Below are 23623 nucleotides of genomic sequence, written 5' to 3'. Positions count from 1 at the left end.
GGCTGGTGGTTAGAGCAGGGGGCTGGGAGCCAGGACTCCTGGGTTCTCTCCCGGCTCTGGGAGGAGTGGGGCTGGTGGGTTAGAGCAGGGGGCTGGGAGCCAGGACTCCTGGGTTCTCTCCCAGCTCTGGGAGGAGTGGGGCTGGTGGTTAGAGCAGGGGCTGGGAGCCAGGACTCCTGGGTTCTCTCCCCGGCTCTGGGAGGGGAGTGGGGGCTGGTGGGTTAGAGCAGTGTGGGCTTGGAGCCAGGACTCCTGGGTTCTCTCCTGGCTCTGGGAGGGGAGTGGGGGCTGGTGGTTAGAGCAGGGGGGGCTGGGTGCCCGGACTCCTGGGTTCTCTGCCCAGCTCGGGGAGGGCAGGGGGGTAGTGGGCGGAGCCGGGGCCACGCCGGCCGGTGACCCTCTCGCCCGCCGGCCAGGGGACTTCATGCGGGAGCCGCGGGTGTACGAGGACCTGGTGGACCTGGCGGCGCTGAAGCTGGAGATGGAGCGGGCGCTGGACGAGTACAACCAGACGCCCGGCGTGGTGCAGATGCAGCTCGTGCTCTTCCGCGACGCCATCGAGCACAGTGAGCGGCGCCTCCACGGCTCCCCTCTGCCCCTGACCGAGCCCCACGTGGCCGAGCAGGCCTCCCCTCCCCCCTCCCAAACTGGGGAAACCGAGGCGCGCCGCCCAGGGCAGCAGTGGAACCCGGCGTCCTGGCCCCCTGATCTTCGAGTTAAATCTTCATCCCACCTTGGGCGCCATGGAGGGAGCTGACGGCAGCCTCCGCTTTTGGTGGGGGGAAACTCCCAGCATGCAACGCGAGCCTTTTGCTCTCCTTGGGGTTACCTGGGCGGCCCCGGGGTGCCCCCTTCTGAGCGGTGCGCCCCCCCCCGCAGTTACCCGGATCGTGCGGGTGATCGGCCAGCCGCGCGGGAACATGCTGCTGGTGGGCATCGGCGGCAGCGGGCGCCAGAGCCTGGCCCGCCTGGCCTCCTCCATCTGCGAGGACCAGACCTTCCAGATCGAGGTGACCAAGCACTACCGCAAGCAGGAGTTCAGAGACGGTGAGTCCCCCCCCGCCCCCGCCCCCCCCGCCCAGCCAGCCCCCCCGGGCGCTGACGGCCCCCCGGCCGCGCCCCCCCGACCTCAAGAAGCTGGACCGGCAGGCGGGCGTGGAGCTGAGACCCACCACCTTCCTCTTCGTGGACACGCAGATCATGGACGACTCCTTCCTGGAGGACATCAACAACGTCCTGAGCTCCGGGGAGGTGCCCAACCTCTACAAGGCCGACGAGTTCGAGGAGGTGCAGGCGCCGGCGCCGGGCCGGGGGGCACCCAGGGGTGCCCTGCAACAGCTGGGCTGAAGGGGTGCTGCCGGTGCCCCTCACTCCCGACCCGCAGCCCCCTGGCCCCCCAGCCCTGCCGGTGCCCCTCACTCCCGACCCGCAGCCCCCTGGCCCCCCAGCCCTGCTGGTGCCCCTCACTCCCGACCCGCAGCCCCCTGCCCGCCCCAGCCCTGCCGGTGCCCCTCACTCCCGACCCGCAGCCCCCTGCCCCTCCAGCGCCGCCGGTGCCCCTCACTCCCGACCCGCAGCCCCCTGCCCCTCCAGCACCGCCGGTGCCCCTCACTCCTGACCCGCAGCCCCCTGCCCGCCCCAGCGCCGCCGGTGCCCCTCACTCCCGACCCGCAGCCCCCTGCCCGCCCCAGCGCCGCCGGTGCCCCTCACTCCCGACCCGCAGCCCCTGCCCGCCCCAGCCCTGCCGGGTGCCCTCACTCCCGACGAGCCCCTGGCCCCCAGCTCTGCCGGTGCCCCTCACTCCCAACCCGCAGCCCCCTGCCCCCCCCAGCGCCGCTGGTGCCCCTCACTCCCGACCCGCAGCCCCTGCCAGCCCAGCCCCGGGCTGCTACACAGCTGTGGCTGATGTGAAGTGTCCCAATCCCCCCCACCCTCCGGCAGCCAGCGCGTGGGTGCCGCTCACGGTGGCTGGGGGGGGGCCGGGCCCCTTGGCGGGGGCAGAGCCCGGGACCCCGTGCCCAGCCGCAGACACGTCCCTTGTGCTCAGATCCAGTCCCTGATCCTGGACGCGGCCCGAGCCGACGGGATCCCCGAGACGGCCGACAGCCTCTTCGGCTACCTGATCGAGCGGGTGCGGAACAACCTGCACGTGGTGCTGTGCCTCAGCCCCATCGGGGACCCCTTCCGGTGAGCAGCAGCGCCCCCTGGTGGGCAGCTCGGGCCTCGCCGGCAGCCGGGTGCTCACGGCTGTGTGGGGGCGGGGGCTGGGGTGGGAGATGGTGGGGTGGGAGCGGGGCAGAGATGGGGGTCAGGGCAGGAGTAGGGCAGAGATGGGGGAGGGAGCGGGGCAGGGGTGGGGACGGGGTGGGAGCAGGGCAGGGGTAGGAGTGGGGCAAGGATGGGGATGGGGTGGGGGCAGGGATGGGGCGGGATGGGAGAGGGGTGGGAGCAGGGCAGGCATGGGGGGCCTGACGGGAGGGGCAGAGGTGCGGGACGTGCTCAGCGTGGCGGCCCCCTCCCGTGCCCCCAGGAACTGGATCCGCCAGTACCCGGCGCTGGTGAACTGCACGACCATCGACTGGTTCTCCGAGTGGCCGCGCCAGGCGCTGCTGGAGGTGGCAGAGAAATACCTCGAGGGCGTGGACCTGGGGGCCCTGCCGGAGGTGAGAGCCGCACGCGGGGCCGGGGAGCCGGGGCAGGCCGGGAGCCGGGGCCCTGCTGGAGGTGAGAGCCGCACATGGGGGGTGCCGGGGGGCAGGCCGGGGGAGCCGGGGGCCCTGCTGGAGGTGAGAGCCGCACCCGGGGGGCAGGCTGGGGGAGCCGGGGCCCTGCCGGAGGGGAGAGCGGCACGTGGGGGTGACGGGGCAGGCCGGGAGCCGGGGCCCTGCCGGAGGTGAGAGCCGCACCCGGGGGGCAGGCTGGGGGAGCCGGGGCCCTGCCGGAGGTGAGAGCTGCACGTGGGGGTGACGGGGCAGGCCGGGAGCCGGGCCCTGCCGGAGGTGAGAGCTGCACGCGGGGGCAGGCTGGGAAGCCGGGGCCCTGCCGGAGGTGAGAGCTGCACGCGGGGGGCAGGCCGGGGGAGCCGGGGGCCCTGCCGGAGGTGAGAGCCGCGTGCTGGGGAGCCGGGGCCCTGCCGGAGGTGAGCCGCACCCGGGGCAGGCTGGGGAGCCGGGCCCTGCCGGAGGTGAGAGCTGCACGTGGGGGGCAGGCCGGGGGAGCCGGGGGCCCAGCTGGAGGTGAGAGCCGCACCCGGGGCAGGCTGGGAGCCGGGCCCTGCCGGAGGTGAGAGCTGCACCCGGGGCAGGCCGGGAGCCGGGGCCCTGCCGGCGGGGAGAGCCGCACCCGGGGGGCACGCCGGGGGAGCCGGGGGCCCTGCCGGAGGTGAGAGCCGCACCCGGGGGGCAGGCCGGGAGCCGGGCCCTGCCGGAGGTGAGTGCTGCACGCGGGGGAGCCGGGCCCTGCCGGAGGTGAGCTGCACGCTGGGGCAGGCCGGGGAGCCGGGGCCCTGCCGGAGGTGAGCGCCGCACGCGGGCGGTGCCAGGGGGGCAGGCTGGGGGAGCCGGGGCCCTGCCGGAGGTGAGTGCTGCATGCGGGGGAGCCGGGGGCCCTGCCGGAGGTGAGAGCCGCACGCGGGGGGTGCCAGGGGGCAGGCTGGGGGAGCCGGGGGCCCTGCCGGAGGTGAGAGCTGCACGCGGGGGGCCCCCGGGAGATCAGAGTCAGAGTCCCGGCTGCAGCCTGGCCCCGGGTTCCCGTTCTGCCTCCCAGCCTCCCCTGGGCTTGGAACTGGACCCAGGATTCTCCGGCTGGGCGCCCCCCCCCACCCCGTCTGACCCAGCCCCGCCTGCCCCCCAGATCCACAAGAAGGTGGCCAGGATCTTTGTGACCATGCACTGGTCCGTGGCCTCCTACTCGCAGAAGATGCTCCTGGAGCTCAGGCGCCATAACTACGTCACCCCCACCAACTACCTGGAGCTGGTCTCGGGCTACAAGAAGTGAGTCCCGCGGGCCGGCCACCGCGGTGCGGGCTGGGGAGCCGAGGGCCCGACCCTGCCCCGGGGGGGGGGGGATGGGAGCCGAGGGGTCTGCCCGGACGCGGGGGGGGGTCTCCCTAGGGGGGATGGGAGCCGAGGGGATCTGCCCGGACGCGGGGGTCTCCTAGGGGATGGGAGCCGAGGATCTGCCCGGACGCTGGGACTCCCGGGTGGGGCGGGGAGCCGAGGGGATCTGCCCGACGCGGGTCTCCGGGGTGGGGCGGGGGAGCCGAGGGGATCTGCCCGGACGTGGGGGGGTCTCCCCGGGGGTGGGCCGGTGGGAGCCAAGGGGATCTGCCCGGACACAGGGGGGGTCTCCCTAGGGGGGATGGGAGCCGAGGGGTCTGCCCAGACGCGGGGGGGTCTCCCTAGGGGGGATGGGAGCCGAGGGATCTGCCCGGACTGGGGGGGTCTCCCGGGGGGGGCGGTGGGATCCCATGGGATCTGCCTGGATGCGGGGGGGGTCTCCCCGGGGGGGATGGGAGCCAAGGGGATCTGCCCAGACGTGGAGAGGTCTCCCCGGGGGTGGGCCGGTGGGAGCCAAGGGATCTGCCCCAATGCAGAGGGTCTCCCGGGGGCCGGAGTGAGCCGAGGGGATCTGCCCGGACACGGAGGGGTCTCCCGGGGGATGGGAGCCGAGGGGTCTGCCCGGACGTGGGGTCTCCCGGGGATGGGAGCCGAGGGGTTCTGGGTCTCCCCGGGGGTGGGCTGAGGAGCCGAGGATCTGCCCGGATGTGGGGGATCTCCCGGGGGATGGGAGCCGAGGATCTGCCCGAACGTGGTGGGGTCTCCCGGGGATGGGAGCCGAGGATCTGCCCGGACATGGGGTCTCCCGGGGATGGGAGCCGAGGTCTGCCCGGACGTGGGGGCTCCCGGGGATGGGAGCCGAGGGGTTCTGGGTCTCCCCGGGGGTGGGCTGAGGGGAGCTGAGGGGATCTGCCCGGAGGTGGGGATCTCCCGGGGATGGGAGCTGAGGATCTGCCCGAATGTGGGGAGTCTCCCGGGGATGGGAGCCGAGGATCTGCCCGGACATGGGGTCTCCTGGGGATGGGAGCCGAGGATCTGCCCGGACGTGGGGTCTCCTAGGGGATGGGAGCCGAGGGGATCTGCCCGGATTCGGAGGGATCTCCCGGGGGGGGCGGTGGGATCCCAAGAGATCTGCGTGGACGTCGGGGGGTCTCCCCGGGGGTGGGGCGGGGGGATCCCAGGGGATCTGCCTGGACGCGGGGGGGGACTCCCTGGGGGTGGGGCGGGGGGAGCGGAGGGGATCTGCCCGGACGCGGAGGGGTCTCCCCGGGGGTGGGCCGGGGGGATCCCAGGGGATCTGCTGGGCTCTGGTAGCCCCATCCCCCATGCTGAGGCCCAGAACTGGTGGGAAAAAGGTGGGCGGGTTTCCCATGGCAACTGTCCTGTCAGCCTGAGACTGAAATATTTCACTGGCAGTGGGCACCGCGGTGGCTCATGGGAGCTGTAGTTTGGGAGCCTCGTGCTCCCATCCCCCTCTCTAGGCCTGGCGCCCCAGCCAGACTCCATCTCCCATGAGCCATTGCTGTGTCCCTTCCCGGGGATGCAGCAGCGGAGTCCCTGGTGCATCATGGGGGCTGTAGTCCGGCAGAGAGCTCTGCCCGGCGCTGCAGGCGTGGCTCAGGCCGGGGGTCCCCCGGGGCCGTCTCCCCGCAGGCTCCTGGCGGAGAAGCGCACGGAGCTCTGGGACCAGGCCAACAAGCTGCGCAACGGGCTCTCCAAGATCGACGAGACGCGCAGCAAGGTGGAGGTGATGTCGCTGGAGCTGGAGGAGGCCAAGAAGAAGGTGGCGGAGTTCCAGAAGCAGTGCGAGGAGTATCTGGTCATCATCGTGCGCCAGAAGAGGGAGGCCGACGAGCAGCAGAAGGTGAGGGGGGAAGGGGGGCCCGGGCCTCCTCTGGCCCCTCTGCTCCGGTCACCGGGGTCCTCTCGCCGCAGCCCGGTGTCCTCCCACTGGCCGGAACCGGCTGCGACTCCTGCGCTGGGTCTCTGGGCCGTCGGGTCACCAGTCGCTGGGGTCTCCATCCTCCAGGCCATCGGCCGGGGTCCCACGTTCCCTCTCCCGTCCTGTGTCCCAACGAACTCCCTCTCCCCTCCCCTCGTTAAACCAGTAACGCCCGGGGACACTGAGTCCCACCCCCTCTGCATGCAACCCCCTGGGAAAACAAGACGATCCCCCACTTCCTCACAGCGGGCTGATGGGCGCGGGGGCCGGGCTCGGATCCGGGCACAGGCTGACGGGCACGGGGGGGTCCCAGATCCGGGCACGGGCTGACGGGCACGGGGGTCCTGGATCCGGGCCTGGGCTGCCGGGCGCGGGGGGCCTGGATCCGGGCGAGGGCTGAGGGGGCGCAGGGGTCCCAGATCCGGCGCGGGCTGACGGGCTGATGGGCGCGGGGGCCGGGCTCGGATCCGGGCACAGGCTGACGGGCTGATGGGCGCGGGGGTCCCAGATCCGGGCACGGGCTGTCGGACGCGGGGGTCCTGGATCCGGGCGCGGGCTGCCGGGCGCGGGGGGCCCGGATCCGGGCGCGGGCTGCCGGGCGCAGGGGGTCCGTATCCGGGCGCGGGCTGCCGGGCGCGGGGGGCCCGGATCCGGGCGCGGGCTGCCGGGCGCGGGGGGCCCGGATCCGGCGCGGGTCCCGGATCGGGCGCGGCTGCTGAGCACAGGGTCCCGGATCCGGCGCGGGCTGCTGAGCACAGGGTCCCGGATCGGGCGCAGGCTGCTGAGCGCAGGGTCCCGGATCGGGCGAGGGTTGCCGGGCGCGGGGCCCGGATCCGGCGCGGGCTGCCGGCGCGGGGCCCGGATCGGCGCGGGCTGCCGCGCAGGGTCCCGGATCCGGGCGCGGGCTGACGGGCGCGGGGGGCCCGGATCCGGGCACGGGCTGCCGGGCGCGGGGGTCCCGGATCCGGGCGCGGGCTGCTGAGCGCAGGGGTCCCGGATCCGGGCGCGGGCTGCCGGGCGCGGGGTCCCGCTCCGCCGGGCTGACGGGCCGGCCTGCCTGGCTCTCCCCAGACGGTGGGCGCTAACAGCGAGAAGATCGCCGCGGAGGAGATCAAGTGCAAGACGCTGGCTGACAACGCCCAGAAGGACCTGGAGGAGGCGCTGCCCGCGCTGGAGGAGGCCATGAAGGTAACGGGCAAAGGGGCTGGCACCCGGCTGCTCCGGCTCTGGGGTCCGTCCGGCGGGTGCTGCCCCAGAGCCCCTCCCCGACCAGCCTCCTCCCCCCCCAGGCCCTGGAGTCGCTCAACAAGAAGGACATGACGGAGATCAAGTCGTACGGGCGCCCGCCCACGCTGGTGGAGACGGTGATGCAGGCCGTCATGATCCTGCGCGGCAACGAGCCCACCTGGGCCGAAGCCAAGCGGCAGCTGGGTGAGGAGTGGGGAGGGGCCGGGGCAGATGGGGGACCGAGGGGGGAGGAGCCTGGGGTTGGGGGGAGAACTAAGGGGTGGAGCCTAAATCAAGAGGGCAGCGGGTGGGGCGCAGGAGGGGGCGCAGGGGGAGCTGCCGGCCGGGCGCTGGGCTGGGGGGCAGCGGGTGAGGTGGGCAGCGGGTGGGGCGCAGGAGGGGCGCAGGGGCTGCCGGCCGGGTGCTGGGCTGGGGGCAGCGGCTGAAGAGGGCAGTGGGTGCGGTGGGCAGCGGGTGGGGCGCAGGAGGCGCAGGGGAGCTGCCGGCCGGGCACTGGGCTGGGGGGCAGCGGCTGAAGAGGGCAGTGGGTGCGGTGGGCAGCGGGTGGGGCACAGGAGGGGTTGCAGGGGCTGCCGGCCGGGCGCTGGGCTGGGGGCAGCGGCTGAAGAGGGCAGTGGGTGCGGTGGGCAGCGGGTGGGGCGCAGGAGGCGCAGGGAGCTGCCGGCCGGGTGCTGGGCTGGGGGGCAGCGGCTGAAGAGGGCAGTGGGTGCGGTGGGCAGCGGGTGGGGCACAGGAGGGGTTGCAGGGGGAGCTGCCGGCCGGGCGCTGGGCTGGGGGGCAGCGGCTGAAGAGGGCAGTGGGTGCGGTCGGCAGCGGGTGAGGTGGGCAGCGGGTGGGGCACAGGAGGGGTTGCAGGGGGAGCTGCCGGCCGGGCACTGGGCTGGGGGGCAGCGGGTGCGGTGGGCACCGTGGGCACCCTCCCCTGCTGCTCCGTGTGCAAGGGGATCCCAGCGGCAGCCCGGAGGGGCAGGCAGGGCCCTGCCGGGCCCCTCGCGGGTCAGTGCCAGGCCGGCCATGCCCAGCGCGTGCCAGTCCCCTTGGTGCCCCCCCAGGCGAGGCCACGTTCATCAAGCAGCTGATCAACTTTGACAAGGACAACATCTCGGACAAGGTGCTGAAGAAGATCAGCGGGTACTGCTCCCAGCCCGACTTCCAGCCCGACATCATCGGGCGCGTCTCGCTCGCCGCCAAGTCCCTCTGCATGTGGGTGCGCGCCATGGAGGTGAGGGGCCGGCCACGGGCACGGGAGGGCCACGGGCACAGGGAGGAGGGGCCGGGATGGGGAGGGCCGGGCGCGGCCACGGGCACAGGGAGGAGGGGACGGGGGCGGGAGGGCGGGCGCCGGCCATGGGCACAGGGAGGAGGGGCCGGGCATGGGGACAGGAGGGGCCGGGCACCAGCCACGGGCACGGGGTGGGGAGGGGCCGGGCACGGGGACGGGGAGGGGCCGGGCACCGGCCACGGGCACGGGGTGGGGAGGGGCCGGGCATGGGGACAGGGAGGGCCGGGCACGGCACCAGCCACAAGCAGGGGGAGGGATTTGGGAAGGGGCGGGGCCAGCCACAGGCAGGGGAGGGAGCTGGGGAGGGAGGGGAGGGGCCAGGCACCAGCCACGAGGGGAGGGGAGGGGAGGGGAGGGGCCGGCCACGGGCAGGGGGCGGGATTTGGGAATGGGAAGGGCCAGCCACAGGCACGGGGAGGGAGTTGGGGAGGGGAGGGCAGGGGAGGGGCTGGCCAGGACTCCTGGGTTCTCTCCCCGGCTCTGGGAGGGGAGTGGGGGCTGGTGGGTTAGAGCAGGGGCTGGGAGCCAGGACTCCTGGGTTCTCTCCCGGCTCTGGGAGGAGTGGGGCTGGTGGGTTAGAGCTGGGGGGCTGGGAGCCAGGACTCCTGGGTTCTCTCCTTGGCTCTGGGAGGGGAGTGGGGGCTGGTGGTTAGAGCAGGGGGCTGGGAGCCAGGACTCCTGGGTTCTCTCCTGGCTCTGGGAGGAGTGGGGCTGGCGGTTAGAGCGGGGTCGGGGGCAGGACTCCTGGGTTCTCTCCCGGCTCTGGGAGAGGAGTGGGGGCTGGCGGTTAGAGCGGGGGTCGGGGGCCAGGACTCCTGGGTTCTCTCCCGGCTCTGGGAGGGCAGTGGAGGCTGGTGGGTTAGAGCGAGGGAGGCGGGGGGCAGGACTCCTGGGTTCTCTCCCGGCTCGGGGAGGGCAGAGGGGGCTGGCGGTTCGAGCAGGGGTTCAGGGGCCCGGACTCCTGGGTTCTCTCCTGGCTCTGGGAGGGCAGTGGGGGCTGGCGGTTAGAGCGGGGGGGGCTGGGAGCCAGGACTCCTGGGTTCTCTCCCCGGCTCTGGGAGGGCAGTGGGGGCTGGCGGTTAGAGCGGGGGGGGCTGGGAGCCAGGACTCCTGGGTTCTCTCCCGGCTCTGGGAGAGGAGTGGGGGCTGGCGGTTAGAGCGGGGGTCGGGGGCCAGGACTCCTGGGTTCTCTCCCGGCTCTGGGAGGGCAGTGGGGGCTGGCGGTTAGAGTGGGGGGCAGGACTCCGGGGTTCTCTCAGCCGTTTGCTCCCCCCCAGATGTACGGCCGGATTTACCGGGTGGTGGAGCCCAAGCGCGCCCGCATGAACGCCGCCATGGCCCAGCTGGCCGAGAAGCAGGCGTCCCAGGCCGAGGCGCAGGAGAAGCTGCGGGAGGTCGGTGTGCCGGGCGGGGAGGGGGGCGATGCCGGGCTGGGCGCAGCGCGGGGGGGCTCACGGCTCTGCCCCCCCAGGTGGCGGAGAAGCTGGAGCGGCTGAAGCAGGAGTACGAGGAGAAGCTGGCGCAGAAGGAGGATCTGCGCAAACGCTCCGAGGAGATGGAGATCAAGCTGGACCGCGCCGACAAGCTGGTCTCGGGGCTGGCGGGGGAGAAGGCGCGTTGGGAGGAGACGGTGCAGGTGGGTGAGCCCGGGGGGGGATCTGGGGGGCAGCGATGCCATAGCCAGGCGGGGGAGCAGGGATCCCAGCGGGGGGAGCAGGATCTGGAGGTAGGGGATCGGGCAGGGATCCCAGCAGGGGGAGGAGGATCTGGAGGTAGGGGATCGGGCAGGGGGCAGGGATCCCAGCTGGGGGAGGATGATCTGGAGTTAGGGGTTCGGGCAGGGATCCCAGCTGGGGGAGGAGGATCTGGAGGTAGGGGATCGGGCAGGGGACAGGGATCCCAGGGGGAGGAGGATCTGGAGGTAGGGGATCGGGCAGGGGGCAGGGATCCCAGCAGGGCAGGGGAAGGATCTGGAGGTAGGGGATTGGGCAGGGGGCAGGGATCCCGGGGGGGGGAGGAGGATCTGGAGGTAGGGGATCAGGCAGGGATCCCAGCAGGGGGAGGACGATCTGGAGGTAGGGGATCAGGCAGGGGCAGGGATCCCAGCGGGGAGGAGGATCTGGAGGTAGGGGATCGGGCAGGGGCAGGGATCCCAGCGGGGAGGAGGATCTGGAGGTAGGGGATCGGGCAGGGGGCAGGGATCCCAGCGGGGGGAGGAGGATCTGGCGGTAGGGGATTGGGCAGGGGGCAGGGATCCCAGCAGGGGGAGGAGGATCTGGAGGTAGGGGATCGGGCAGGGATCCCAGCGGGGGGAGGAGGATCTGGAGGTAGGGGATCAGGCAGGAGCAGGGATCCCAGTGGGGAGGAGGATCTGGAGGTAGGGATCGGGCAGGGGCAGGGATCCCAGCAGGGGAGGAGGATCTGGCGGTTGGGGATCGGGCCGGGGGCAGGGATCCCCGCTGGGCAGGGTAAGGATCTGGAGGTAGGGTATTGGGCAGCGGGCAGGTATCCCGGGGGGGGGAGGAGGATCTGGAGGTAGGGGATCGGGCAGGGATCCCAGCGGGGAGGAGGATCTGGAGGTAGGGGATTGAGCAGGGGGCAGGGATCCCTGCAGGGGGAGGACGATCTGGAGGTAGGGGATCGGGCAGGGGGCAGGGATCCCAGCGGGGGGAGGAGGATCTGGAGGTAGGGGATCGGGCAGGGGGCAGGGATCCCAGCGGGGGGAGGAGGATCTGGAGGTAGGGGATCGGGCAGGGATCCCAGCAGGGGAAGGAGGAGCTGGGGGAAGGGGATCGGCCAGGGATCCCAGCGGGGGGAGGAGGCTCTGGAGGTAGGGGATCGGGCAGGGCTCAGGGCTCCCAGCAGGGGTAGGAGGATCTGGAGGTAGGGGATTAGGCAGGGGCAGGGATCCCAGCAGGGGAGGAGGATCTGGAGGTAGGGGATCGGGCAGGGATCCCAGCGGTGGGAGGAGGATCTGGAGGTAGGGGATCAGGCAGGGGCAGGGATCCCAGTGGGGAGGAGGATCTGGAGGTAGGGGATCGGGCAGGGATCCCAGCTGGGGGAGGAGGATCTGGAGGTAGGGGATCAGGCAGGGGGCAGGGATCCCAGCAGGGGGAGGAGGATCTGGAGGTAGGGGATCGGGCAGGGATCCCAGCGGGGGGAGGAGGATCTGGAGGTAGGGGATCGGGCAGGGGGCAGGGATCCCAGCAGGGGGAGGAGGATCTGGAGGTAGGGGATCGGGCAGGGGGCAGGGATCCCAGCAGGGGGAGGAGGATCTGGAGGTAGGGGATCGGGCAGGGATCCCAGCGGTGGGAGGAGGATCTGGAGGTAGGGGATCAGGCAGGGAGCAGGGATCCCAGTGGGGGAGGAGGATCTGGAGGTAGGGGATTGGGCAGGGATCCCAGCGGGGGGAGGAGGATCTGGAGGTAGGGGATCAGGCAGGGGGCAGGGATCCCAGCAGGGGGAGGAGGATCTGGAGGTAGGGGATTGGGCAGGGATCCCAGCGGGGGGAGGAGGATCTGGAGGTAGGGCATCGGGCAGGGGGCAGGGATCCCAGTGGGGCAGGGGAAGTATCCAGTGGAGGTAGGGGATCGGGCAGGGGGATCCCAGCAGGGGAGGAGGATCTGGAGGTAGGGGATCGGGCAGGGATCCCAGTGGGGAGGAGGATCTGGAGGCAGGGGATCGGGCAGGGGCAGGGATTCCAGCGGGGCAGGAGGATCTGGAGGGGGCAGGGATCGGGGCAGGGATCCCAGCGGGGGAGGTAGCGGATCGGGCAGTGGGATCCCAGCGGGGAGGAGGATCTGGAGGTAGCGCATCGGGCAGGGGGCAGGGATCCCAGTGGGGCAGGGGAAGGATCTGGAGGTAGGGGATTGGGCAGGGGGCAGGGATCCCAACGGGTAGGATCTGGGAGGTGGGGATCCCAGTGAGGGGGGAGCTGCAGGGATCCCAGCCGGGGGCAGTGGGGCAGGCATCCCGGAGGGCAGTGGGGGGGGTGGGAACCCAGCCGGGGGCAAGTGGGCGGGATCCCGGGGCGGAATGGGGCAGGGATCCCAGGGGGAGTGGGGATCCCAGGGGGGCAGTGGGGCAGGACCCGAGCTCGGGCCGGGGATCCCAGGGGCAGTGGGGATCCCAGGGGGCAGTGGGCGGGACCCGGGGCTCGGGGCGTGGTTCCCAGGGGCAGCGGGGATCCCGGGGGGCAGCGGGGCGGGACCCGGGGTTCGGGGCGGGGATCCCAGGGGCAGTGGGAATCCCGGGGGGCAGTGGGGCGGGACCCGGCGGCTCGGGGCGTGGTTCCCAGGGGCAGTGGGGATCCGGGGGGCAGTGGGGTGGGACCCGGGGCTCGGGGCGGGGCTCCCAGGGGGCAGTGGGGCGGGAGCCGGGGCTCGGGGCGGGATCCCAGGGGCAGTGGGGATCCGGGGGCAGCGGGCGGAGCCGGCGCCTCGGGGCGGGATCCCAGGGGCAGTGGGCGGGATCCCAGGGGCAGTGGGGATCCGGGGGGCAGTGGGGATCCCGGGGGGCAGCGGGGCGGGACGGCGCTCGGCGCTCAGCCGCGCTCTCTCCGCAGGGGCTGGAGCAGGACCTCGGCTCCGTGGTGGGCGACTGCCTGCTGGCCGCCGCCTTCCTGTCCTACATGGGGCCCTTCCTGTCCGGCTACCGCGACGAGATCGTCTCCAGCATCTGGATGAAGCAGGTGCCTGGCACCCGGGGCCGCCCCCTCCGGCCCCACACGCCCCCGGGCTCTGGGCGCTTCCCCCGTGAGCCCAGCGCCATGGGGCAGCCGGGGGGCGGGCAGCCCCGGTGACCCTGTGCTCTGTGCCCGCAGATCCGGGAGCTGCAGGTGCCCTGCTCGCCCCGCTTCACCTTCGACAGCTTCCTGTGTAACCCCACGATTGTGCGCACCTGGAACCGGCAGGGGCTGCCCTCCGACGCCTTCTCCACCGAGAACGGGCTCCTCGTCACCCGCGGCAACCGGTGCGGGGCGGCCGGGGACCCGGGGACCCCTCGCCCGGCGCTGACGTGCGCCCAGCTCTGGGGCGGGGCGGCCGGGGACCCGGGGACCCCTCGCCCGGCGCTGACGTGCGCCCAGCTCTGGGGCGGGGCGGCCGGTTACCCAGGGACCCCTCGCCCGGCGCTGAGATGCGCCCACCTCTGGGGTGGGGCGGCCGGTGACCTGGGGACCCCTCGCCCGGCGCTGAGATGCAGCCACCTCTGGGGCGGGGCGGCCGGTGACCCAGGGACCCCTCGCCCGGCGCTGAGATGCGGCCACCTCTGGGGCGGGGCGGCCGGTAACCCGGGGACCCCTCACCCGGCGCTGACATGCGCCCAGCTCTGGGGCGGGTCGGCCGATAACCCAGGGACCCCTCGCCCGGCGCCGAGATGCAGCCACCTCTGGGGCGGGGCGGCCGGTTACCCAGGGACCCCTCGCCCGGCGCTGAGATGCAGCCACCTCTGGGGCGGGGCGGCCGGTTACCCAGGGACCCCTCACCCAGCGCTGAGATGCAGCCACCTCTGGGGCGGGGTGGCTGGTGACCCAGGGACCCCTCACCCAGCGCTGAGATGCAGCCACCTCTGGGGCGGGGCGGCTGGTGACCCAGGGACCCCTCGCCCGGCGCTGAGATGCAGCCACCTCTGGGGCGGGGCGGCCGGTGACCCAGGGACCCCTCACCCAGCGCTGAGATGCAGCCACCTCTGGGGCGGGGCGGCCGGTGACCCAGGGACCCCTCGCCCGGCGCTGACGTGCGCCCAGCTCTGGGGCGGGTCGGCCGATAACCCAGGGACCCCTCGCCTGGCGCTGAGATGCAGCCACCTCTGGGGCAGGGCGGCCAGTTACCCAGGGACCCCTCGCCTGGCACTGAGATGCGCCCACCTCTGGGGCGGGGCGGCCGGTGACCCAGGGACCCCTCGCCCGGCGCTGAGATGCAGCCACCTCTGGGGCGGGGCGGCCGGTTACCCAGGGACCCCTCGCCCCGGGTGGCGCATGGCAGCTGTTTCCCAGCCGCGCTGGGGGGCAGAGGGGCAGGTGAGGCCGGGACGGGGGTCGGACGCTGGGTGCTGGCCGGCTCCGAGCCCCATTGATCCGCCCCGTCCCCGTTGCCAGGTGGCCGCTGATGATCGACCCGCAGTGCCAGGCCTCCAAGTGGATCAAGAACATGGAGGCTGCCAAGGTGAGCAGCAGGGGGCGGGCGCTGGGGTCCCCTCACCCTGGGGGGCGGGGCTGACCGGAGCCACGCCCCCTACTAGACCCCACCCCATCCCAGCTGGTGCCCTGCCATGTGCCCTCTGCACTCTCCTCCCGGCTCCGCTGCACCCCGTGCCCCCGGGGGCTGGGGGGAGCAGAGGGTCCGGGGGGGCTGGCAGCTGGGGGGGGCTTAGGGTCCGGGGGGGGCTGGCAGCTGGAGGGGCAGAGGGTCCAGGGGGTGGCTGGCAGCTGGGGGGGGGCAGAGGGTCCGGGGCGGCTGGCAGCTGGGGGGGCAGAGGGTCCGGGGCTGGCAGCTGGGGGCAGAGGGTCTGGGGGTGGCTGGCAGCTGGGGGCAGAGGTCCGGGCTGGCAGCTGGGGGCAGAGGGTCTGGCAGCTGGGGGCAGAGGGTCCGGGGTGGCTGGCAGCTGGGGGCAGAGGGTCCGGGGTGGCTGGCAGACGGGGGCGCAGAGGGTCTGGGAGGCTGGTGGCTGGCAGCTGGGGGCAGAGGGTCCGGGGTGGCAGCTGGGGGGGCAGAGGTCCGGGAGTGCCAGCTGGGGGCAGTGGGTCCGGGGCGGCTGGCAGCTGGGGGCACAGGGTCCGGGAGGCTGGCAGCTGGGGGCACAGGGTCCGGGGTGGCAGCTGGGGGCACAGGGTCCGGGAGGCTGGCAGCTGGGGGGCACAGGGTCCGGGGGGGGGCAGCTGGGGGGGGCAGAGGGTCCGGGGGTGGCTGCTCACCCCGGCGCCGGCGCCCCCCGCAGGGCCTGCAGATCATCGACCTGCAGATGGGCGACTACCTGCGGGTGCTGGAGCGCGCGGTGCAGTTCGGCTCCCCCGTGCTGCTGCAGAACGTGCGGGAGGAGCTGGACCCCTCGCTCGCCCCCATCCTCAACAAGGCCGTCACCAGAGTGGGTGAGCCGGGGGCGGGGGGGGCTGGGACTCCTGGGTTCTCTCCCCGGCGCTGGGCGGGGAGTGGGGGCTGGTGGGTTGGGGCGGTGGGCTGGGAGCCAGGACTCCTGGGTTCTCTCCTGGCTCTGGGAGGAGTGGGGCTGGTGGGTTAGGAGCAGGGGGCTGGGCGCCAGGACTCCTGGGTTCTCTGCCCGGCTCTGGGAGGGGAGTGGGGGCTGGTGGGTTAGAGCAGGGGGCTGGAGCCAGGACTCCTGGGTTCTCTCCCGGCTCTGGGAGGGGCGTGGAGGTTGGTGGGTTAGAGCAGGGGTGCTGGGAGCCAGGACTCCTGGGTTCTCTCCCCGGCGCTGGGAGGGGAGTGGGGGCTGGTGGGTTAGAGCAGGGGCAGCTGGGAGCCAGGACTCCTGGGTTCTCTCCCGGCTCTGGGAGGGGCGTGGAGGTTGGTGGGTTAGAGCAGGGGGGCTGGGAGCCAGGACTCCTGGGTTCTCTCCCGGCTCTGGGAGGGGCGTGGAGGTTGGTGGGTTAGAGCAGGGGGGGCTGGGAGCCAGGACTCCTGGGTTCTTTCCCCGGCTCTGGGAGGGGAGTGGGGGCTGGTGGGTTAGAGCAGGGGGGCTGGGAACCAGGACTCCTGGGTTCTCTCCCAGCTCAGGGAGGGGCGTGGGGGTGGCCCGGCTGCGTCCGGGGGCCCTGACTGCCCCGTGCCCATGCCAGGCGGGCGCCTGCTGCTGCGGCTGGCGGACAAGGAGGTGGAGTACAGCCCCGACTTCCGCTTCTACCTCACCACCAAGCTGTCGAACCCCCACTACACCCCGGAGACGTCCTCCCAGACCACCATCGTCAACTTCGCTGTCAAGGAGCAGGTGGGGCAGGGCCGGGAGGGCGGAGATGGGGGGCTCCTGGGGGCTGGCTTGCTCCGGGGGGGACGCCCGGCCAGGCCCTGACGCCCGTCGCCTCGGCAGGGCCTGGAGGCGCAGCTGCTGGGCATCGTGGTGCGCAAGGAGCGGCCCGAGCTGGAGGAGCAGAAGGACTCGCTGGTGCTCAACATCGCGGCCGGCAAGAGCAAACTGAAGGAGCTGGAGGACGAGATTCTGAGGTGGGGCTGGGGCGGGGCGGCCGGTGACCCAGGGACCCCTCGCCCGGCGCTGAGATGCAGCCACCTCTGGGGCGGGGCGGCCGGTTACCCAGGGACCCCTCACCCGGCGCTGAGATGCAGCCACCTCTGGGGCGGGGCGGCCGGTTACCCAGGGACCCCTCGCCCGGCGCTGAGATGCGGCCACCTCTGGGGCGGGGCGGCCGGTGACCCAGGGACCCCTCGCCCGGCGCTGAGATGCAGCCACCTCTGGGGCGGGGCGGCCGGTGACCCAGGGACCCCTCGCCCGGTGCCGAGATGTGCCCACCTGTGGGGCGGGGCGGCCGGTTACCCAGGGACCCCTCGCCCGGCGCTGAGATGCAGCCACCTCTGGGGCGGGCAGCCGGTGACCCAGGGACCGTGCCGAGACGCGCCCACCTCTGGGGCGGGGCGGACCCAGGGACCCTCGCCCGCGCTGAGATGCGGCCACCTCTGGGGCGGGCGGCCGGTTACCGGGACCTCGCCCGCGCCGAGATGCAGCCACCTCTGGGGCGGGCGGTGCCAGGGACCTCGCCCGCGCTGAGATGCAGCCACCTCTGGGGCGGGCGGCGGTTACCCAGGGACCCCTCGCGCTGAGATGCAGCCACCTCTGGGCGGGCGGGTAACCCAGCGACCCTCGCCCGGCGCTGAGATGCGCCCACCTCTGGGGCGGCGGCCGGTTACCCAGGGACTCCTCGCCCGGCGCTGAGATGCAGCCACCTCTGGGGCGGGCGGCCGGTGACCCAGGACCCCTCGCCGTGCCGAGATGTGCCCACCTGTGGACCAGGACCCCTCGCCCGGCGCTGAGATGCAGCCACCTCTGGGGCGGGCGGGATGTGCCCACCTCTGGGGCGGGCGGTTACCCAGGGACCCTCGCCCGGCGCTGAGATGCGGCCACCTCTGGGGCGGCGGCCGTTACCCAGGACCCCTCGCCCGGCGCCGAGATGCAGCCACCTCTGGGGCGGGCGGCCGTTACCCAGGGACCCCTCGCCCGGCGCTGAGATGCGCCCACCTGTGGGCGGCGGCGGTGCCAGGGACCCCTCGCCCGGCACTGAGATGCACCCACCTCTGGGGCGGGCGGCGGTGCAGGGACCCCTCGCCGGCACTGAGATGCACCCACCTCTGGGGCGGGCGGCGGTTACCCAGGGACCCCGCCGGCGCTGAGATGCAGCCACCTCTGGGCGGGCGGTCGGTTACCCAGCGACCCCTCGCCCGGCGCTGAGATGCGCCCACCTCTGGGGCGGGGCGGCCGGTTACCCAGCGACCCCTCGCCCGGCGCTGAGATGCGCCCACCTCTGGGGCGGGGCGGCCGGTTACCCAGCGACCCCTCGCCCGGCGCTGAGATGCGGCCCCGTGTCCCGTTCCCCGGTGAACAGATGGGGGGGTATCTTAGGGGGCACAGGGCAGGATTGCGCTGGCTGGGGGGCGGCGGGCGCCTGCTGACCCTTGCCCGCCGCCCGTCCCCCAGGCTGCTGAACGAAGCCACCGGCTCGCTGCTGGACGACGTGCAGCTGGTCAACACCCTGCAGACCTCCAAGGTGACGGCCAGCGAGGTGACGGAGCAGCTGGAGACCAGCGAGACCACGGAGATCAAGATCGACACCGCCCGCGAGGTGAGGGGGCCGGGGCTGCCTGGGGGGCTCTGCCCCACAGGTTTCAGCCTGGCTCCCTGGCTCGCCAGCCGTGGCCAGGGGGACCTAGCGTAGGGGGCTGGCCCGTGCCGGTGGAGCCGTGCCGAGCCGCAGGAGGGCGTGTGGGTGCGGGGTGGGCGCCCTCTGGGGGTCCCGCCCGGGGCTGACGGGCGCCGTGCTCCCCCCACTAGGCCTACAGGCCCTGCGCCCAGAGAGCCTCCATCCTCTTCTTCGTGCTGAACGACATGGGCCGCATCGACCCCATGTACCAGTTCTCCCTGGACGCCTACATCGACCTCTTCAACATGAGCATCCACAAGAGCCACCGCAGCGCCAAGCTGGAGGAGCGGATCCGCTACCTGAACGAGTACCACACCTACGCCGTGTACAGGTACGGGGTCGGGGAGCTCCCACACCGGGTACGGGGCTGCCCCCTACGCTGGGTACAGGTACCGGGCTCGGGGAGCTCCCACGCCGGGTACGGGGACCTCCCACGGCGGGTACGGGGACCTCCCACACCAGGTATAGGTACCGGGCTCGGGGAGCTCCCACGCCGGGTACGGGGCTGCCCCCTACGCCGGGTACAGGTACCGGGCTCGGGGAGCTCCCACGCCGGGTACGGGGCTGCCCCCTACGCTAGGTACAGGTACCGGGCTCGGAGAGCTCCCACGCCGGGTACGGGGCCGCCCCCTACGCTAGGTACAGGTACCGGGGTTGGGGAGTTACCACGCCGGGTACGGGGCCGCCCCCTACGCTAGGTACAGGTACCGGGCTCGGGGAGCTCCCACGCCGGGTACGGGGCCACCCCCTACGCTAGGTACAGGTACCAGGGTTGGGGACCTCCCACGCCAGGTACGGGGACCTCCCACGCCGGGTACGGGGCCGCCCCCTACGCTAGGTACAGGTACCGGGCTCGGGGAGCTCCCACGCCGGGTACGGGGACCTCCCACGCCGGGTACGGGGCCGCCCCCTACGCTAGGTACAGGTCCGGGGAGCTCCCATGCCGGGTACGGGGACCTCCCACGCCGGGTACGGGGCCGCCCCCTACGCTAGGTACAGGTACCGGGCTCGGGGAGCTCCCACGCCGGGTACGGGGCCGCCCCCTACGCTAGGTACAGGTACCGGGCTCGGGGAGCTCCCACGCCGGGTACGGGGCCGCCCCTACGCTAGGTACAGGTACCGGGCTCGGGGAGCTCCCACGCCGGGTACGGGGCCGCCCCCTACGCTAGGTACAGGTCCGGGGAGCTCCCACGGCGGGTACGGGGACCTCCCACGGCGGGTACGGGGCCGCCCCCTACGCTAGGTACAGGTACCAGGCTCGGGGAGCTCCCACGCCGGGTACAGGGACCTCCCACGGCGGGTACGGGGCCGCCCCCTACACTAGGTACAGGTACCGGGCTCGGGGAGCTCCCACGCCGGGTACAGGGACCTCCCACGGCGGGTACGGGGCCGCCCCCTACGCTAGGTACAGGTACCGGGCTCGGGGAGCTCCCACGCCGGGTACGGGGCCGCCCCCTACGCTAGGTACAGGTACCAGGCTCGGGGAGCTCCCACGCCGGGTACAGGGACCTCCCACGGCGGGTACGGGGCCGCCCCCTACGCTAGGTACAGGTACCAGGCTCGGGGAGCTCCCACGCCGGGTACAGGGACCTCCCACGCCGGGTACGGGGCCGCCCCCTACGCTAGGTACAGGTACCGGGCTCGGGGAGCTCCCACGCCGGGTACGGGGCCGCCCCCTACGCTAGGTACAGGTACCGGGCTCGGGGAGCTCCCCCGCCGCCCCCTACGCTAGGTACAGGTACCGGGCTCGGGGAGCTCCCACGCCGGTGCAGGGCCGCCTACACTGGGTACAGGTACCGGGCTCGGGAGCTCCCACGCCGGCAGGGCCGCCCCACGCTAGGTACAGGTACCGGGCTCGGGAGCTCCCACGCCGGGGGGCCGCCCCTCGCCGTGTACAGGTACCGGGCTCGGGGAGTTCCCACGCCGGGTACGGGCTGCCCCCTACGCTAGGTACAGGTACCGGGCTCGGGGAGCTCCCACGCCAGGTACGGGGCCGCCCCCTATGCTAGGTACAGGTCCGGGGAGCTCCCACGGCGGGTACGGGGACCTCCCACGGCGGGTACGGGGCCGCCCCCTACGCTAGGTACAGGTACCAGGCTCGGGGAGCTCCCACGCCGGGTACAGGGACCTCCCACGGCGGGTACGGGCCGCCCCTACACTAGGTACAGGTACCGGCTCGGGAGCTCCCACGCCGGGTACGGGGACCTCCCACGGCGGGTACGGGGCCGCCCCCTACGCTAGGTACAGGTACCGGGCTCGGGGAGCTCCCACGCCGGCGGGCCGCCCCCTACGCTAGGTACAGGTACCGGGCTCGGGGAGCTCCCACGCCGGGTACGGGGACCTCCCACGGCGGGTACGGGGCCGCCCCCTACGCTAGGTACAGGTACCAGGCTCGGGGAGCTCCCACGCCGGGTACAGGGTACTGCCACGGCGGGTACGGTGCCGCCCGGTCCGCTAGGTACAGGTACCGGGCTCGGGGAGCTCCCACGCCGGGTACGGGGCCGCCCCCTACGCTAGGTACAGGTACCGGGCTCGGGAGCTCCCACGCCGGGCCGCCCCTCGCTAGGTACATGTACCGGGCTCGGGAGCTCCCACGGCGGGTACGGGGCTGCCCCTACGCTAGGTACAGGTCCGGGGAGCTCCCACGGCGGGTACGGGGCCGCCCCCTACGCTAGGTACAGGTACCGGGCTCGGGGAGCTCCCACGCCGGGTACGGGGCTGCCCCCTACGCTAAGTACAGGTACCGGGCTCGGGAGTTCCCACGCCAGGTGCGGGCCGCCCACGCTTAGGTACAGGTCCCGGGCTCTGGGAGCTCCCACGCCGGGTACGGGGCCGCCCCCTACGCTAGGTACAGGTACCGGGTCGGGAGCTCCCACGCGGGTGCACGGGCTGCCCTCACGCTAGGTACAGGTACCAGGCTCCGGGAGCTCCCACGCCGGGTACGGGACCTCCCACGGCGGCACGGGCCGCCCCACACTAGGTACAGGTACCGGGAGGGAGCTCCGCCGGGTACAGGGACCTCCCATGCCGGGTACGGGCCGCCCCACGCTAGGTACAGGTACCGGGCTCTCGGGAGCTCCCACGCCGGCACGGGCCGCCCCACGCTAGGTACAGGTACCGGGCTCGGGGAGCTCCCACGCCGGTTACGGGGACCTCCCATGCCGGGTACGGGGCCGCCCCTTACGCTAGGTACAGGTACCAGGCTCGGGGAGCTCCCACGCCGGGTACGGGGACCTCCCACGCCGGGTACGGGGCCGCCCCCTACGCTAGGTACAGGTACCGGGCTCGGGGAGCTCCCACGCCGGGTACGGGGCCGCCCCCTACGCTAGGTACAGGTACCGGGCTCGGGGAGCTCCCACGCCGGGTACGGGGCCGCCCCCTACGCTAGGTACATGTACCGGGCTCGGGGAGCTCCCACGCCGGGTACGGGGCTGCCCCCTACGCTAGGTACAGGTCCGGGGAGCTCCCACGGCGGGTACGGGGCCGCCCCCTACGCTAGGTACAGGTACCGGGCTCGGGGAGCTCCCACGCCGGGTACGGGGCTGCCCCCTACGCTAAGTACAGGTACCGGGCTCGGGGAGTTCCCACGCCGGGTACGGGGCCGCCCCCTACGCTAGGTACAGGTACCGGGCTCGGGGAGCTCCCACGCCGGGTACGGGGCCGCCCCCTACGCTAGGTACAGGTACCGGGCTCGGGGAGCTCCCACGCCGGGTACGGGGCCGCCCCTACGCTAGGTACAGGTACCAGGCTCGGGGAGCTCCCACGCCGGGTACGGGGACCTCCCACGCCGGGTACGGGGCCGCCCCCTATGCTAGGTACAGGTACCAGGCTCGGGGAGCTCCCACGCCGGGTACGAGGACCTCCCATGCCGGGTACGGGGCTGCCCCCTACGCTAGGTACAGGTCCGGGGAGCTCCCACGCCGGGCGCGGGGAGCTCCCACGCTGGGTACGGGGCCACCCCCTCCGCTAGGTACAGGTCCGGGGAGCTCCCATGCCGGGTACGGGGCTGCCCCCTACGCTAGGTACAGGTCCGGGGAGCTCCCATGCCGGGTACGGGGCTGCCCCCTACGCTAGGTACAGGTACCGGGCTTGGGGAGCTCCCACGCCGCTTACGGGGACCTCCCACGCCGGGTACGGGGCTGCCCCCTACGCTAGGTACAGGTCCGGGCTCGGGGAGCTCCCACGCCGGGCTGCGGGAGCTCCCACGCCGGGTACGGGGCTGCCCCCTCCGCTTGTTACTGGTACCGGGCTCGGGGAGCTCCCACGCCGGGTACGGGGCCGCCCCCTACGCTAGGTACAGGTACCGGGCTCGGGGAGCTCCCACGCCGGGGGCCGCCTAGGTGCTGGTACAGGCGGGCTCGGGGAGCTCCCACGTCGGGTACGGGGTCGCCCCCTATGCTAGGTACAGGTCTGGGCTCGGGGAGCTCCCACGCTGGGTACGGGGACCTCCCATGCTGGGTACGGGGCTGCCCCCTACGCTAGGTACGGGTCCGGGGAGCTCCCATCCCGGGTATGGGGACCTCCCACGCCAGGTACATGGCCGCCCCCTACGCTAGGTACAGGTACCGGGGTCGGGGAGCTCCCACGCCGGGTACGGGGACCTTCCACGCCGGGTACGGGGCCGCCCCCTACGCTAGGTACAGGTCCGGGGAGCCCCCATGCCGGGTACGGGGCCGCCCCCTACGCTAGGTACAGGTACTGGGCTCGGGGAGCTCCCACGCCGGGTACGGGGCCGCCCCCTACGCTAGGTACAGGTACCGGGCTCGGGGAGCTCCCACGCCGGGTACGGGGCCGCCCCCTACGCTAGGTACAGGTCCGGGGAGCCCCCATGCCGGGTACGGGGCCGCCCCCTACGCTAGGTACAGGTACTGGGCTCGGGGAGCTCCCACGCCGGGTACGGGGAGCTCCCACACCGGGTACGGGGCCGCCCTCTACACTAGGTACAGGTCCGGGGAGCCCCCATGCCGGGTACGGGGACTGCCCACACGAGGTATGCTGGGTATGGGGAGCCCCCTACACCAGGTACAGGAACGGGGACCCCCCCATGCCGGGTACGGATACCCTACGCTGGGTACAGGTACGGGGACCCCCCCATGCCGGGTACGGATACCCTACGCTGGGTACGGGGAACCCCCCACACACCGGGTACGGGTATGGAGATCCCCCTTCCTACGCTGCGTACAGGTACCAGGGCCCAGGGAGCTGCATCCAGA

General features: G+C 73.5%; 1 protein-coding gene across 2 annotated transcripts in view; it reads left to right on the top strand.

Annotated features, from left to right (window-relative positions):
- The window catches only part of DNAH2 (dynein axonemal heavy chain 2), a 115300-nt gene that overhangs the window by 75422 nt on the left and 16255 nt on the right, over positions 1-23623 (top strand). For both annotated transcript variants that reach the window (XM_039500057.1, XM_039500056.1), the window contains exons 55-74: positions 417-566; positions 880-1045; positions 1125-1287; positions 2048-2187; positions 2531-2663; positions 3853-3992; positions 5712-5922; positions 7072-7188; positions 7290-7431; positions 8301-8470; positions 9808-9924; positions 10002-10166; positions 13095-13220; positions 13353-13501; positions 14628-14694; positions 15467-15617; positions 16323-16471; positions 16571-16704; positions 18188-18332; positions 18542-18741. In XM_039500057.1, coding sequence (XP_039355991.1) covers positions 417-566; positions 880-1045; positions 1125-1287; positions 2048-2187; positions 2531-2663; positions 3853-3992; positions 5712-5922; positions 7072-7188; positions 7290-7431; positions 8301-8470; positions 9808-9924; positions 10002-10166; positions 13095-13220; positions 13353-13501; positions 14628-14694; positions 15467-15617; positions 16323-16471; positions 16571-16704; positions 18188-18332; positions 18542-18741 — 2935 coding nt within the window. The remainder of the gene's footprint in view (positions 1-416; positions 567-879; positions 1046-1124; positions 1288-2047; positions 2188-2530; positions 2664-3852; positions 3993-5711; positions 5923-7071; positions 7189-7289; positions 7432-8300; positions 8471-9807; positions 9925-10001; positions 10167-13094; positions 13221-13352; positions 13502-14627; positions 14695-15466; positions 15618-16322; positions 16472-16570; positions 16705-18187; positions 18333-18541; positions 18742-23623) is intronic.

Source organism: Mauremys reevesii, linkage group 14 (assembly GCF_016161935.1).
Source record: "Mauremys reevesii isolate NIE-2019 linkage group 14, ASM1616193v1, whole genome shotgun sequence".
NCBI classification, from domain to species: Eukaryota; Metazoa; Chordata; order Testudines; family Geoemydidae; genus Mauremys; species Mauremys reevesii.
This window is presented reverse-complemented; position numbering and strand designations above follow the sequence as displayed.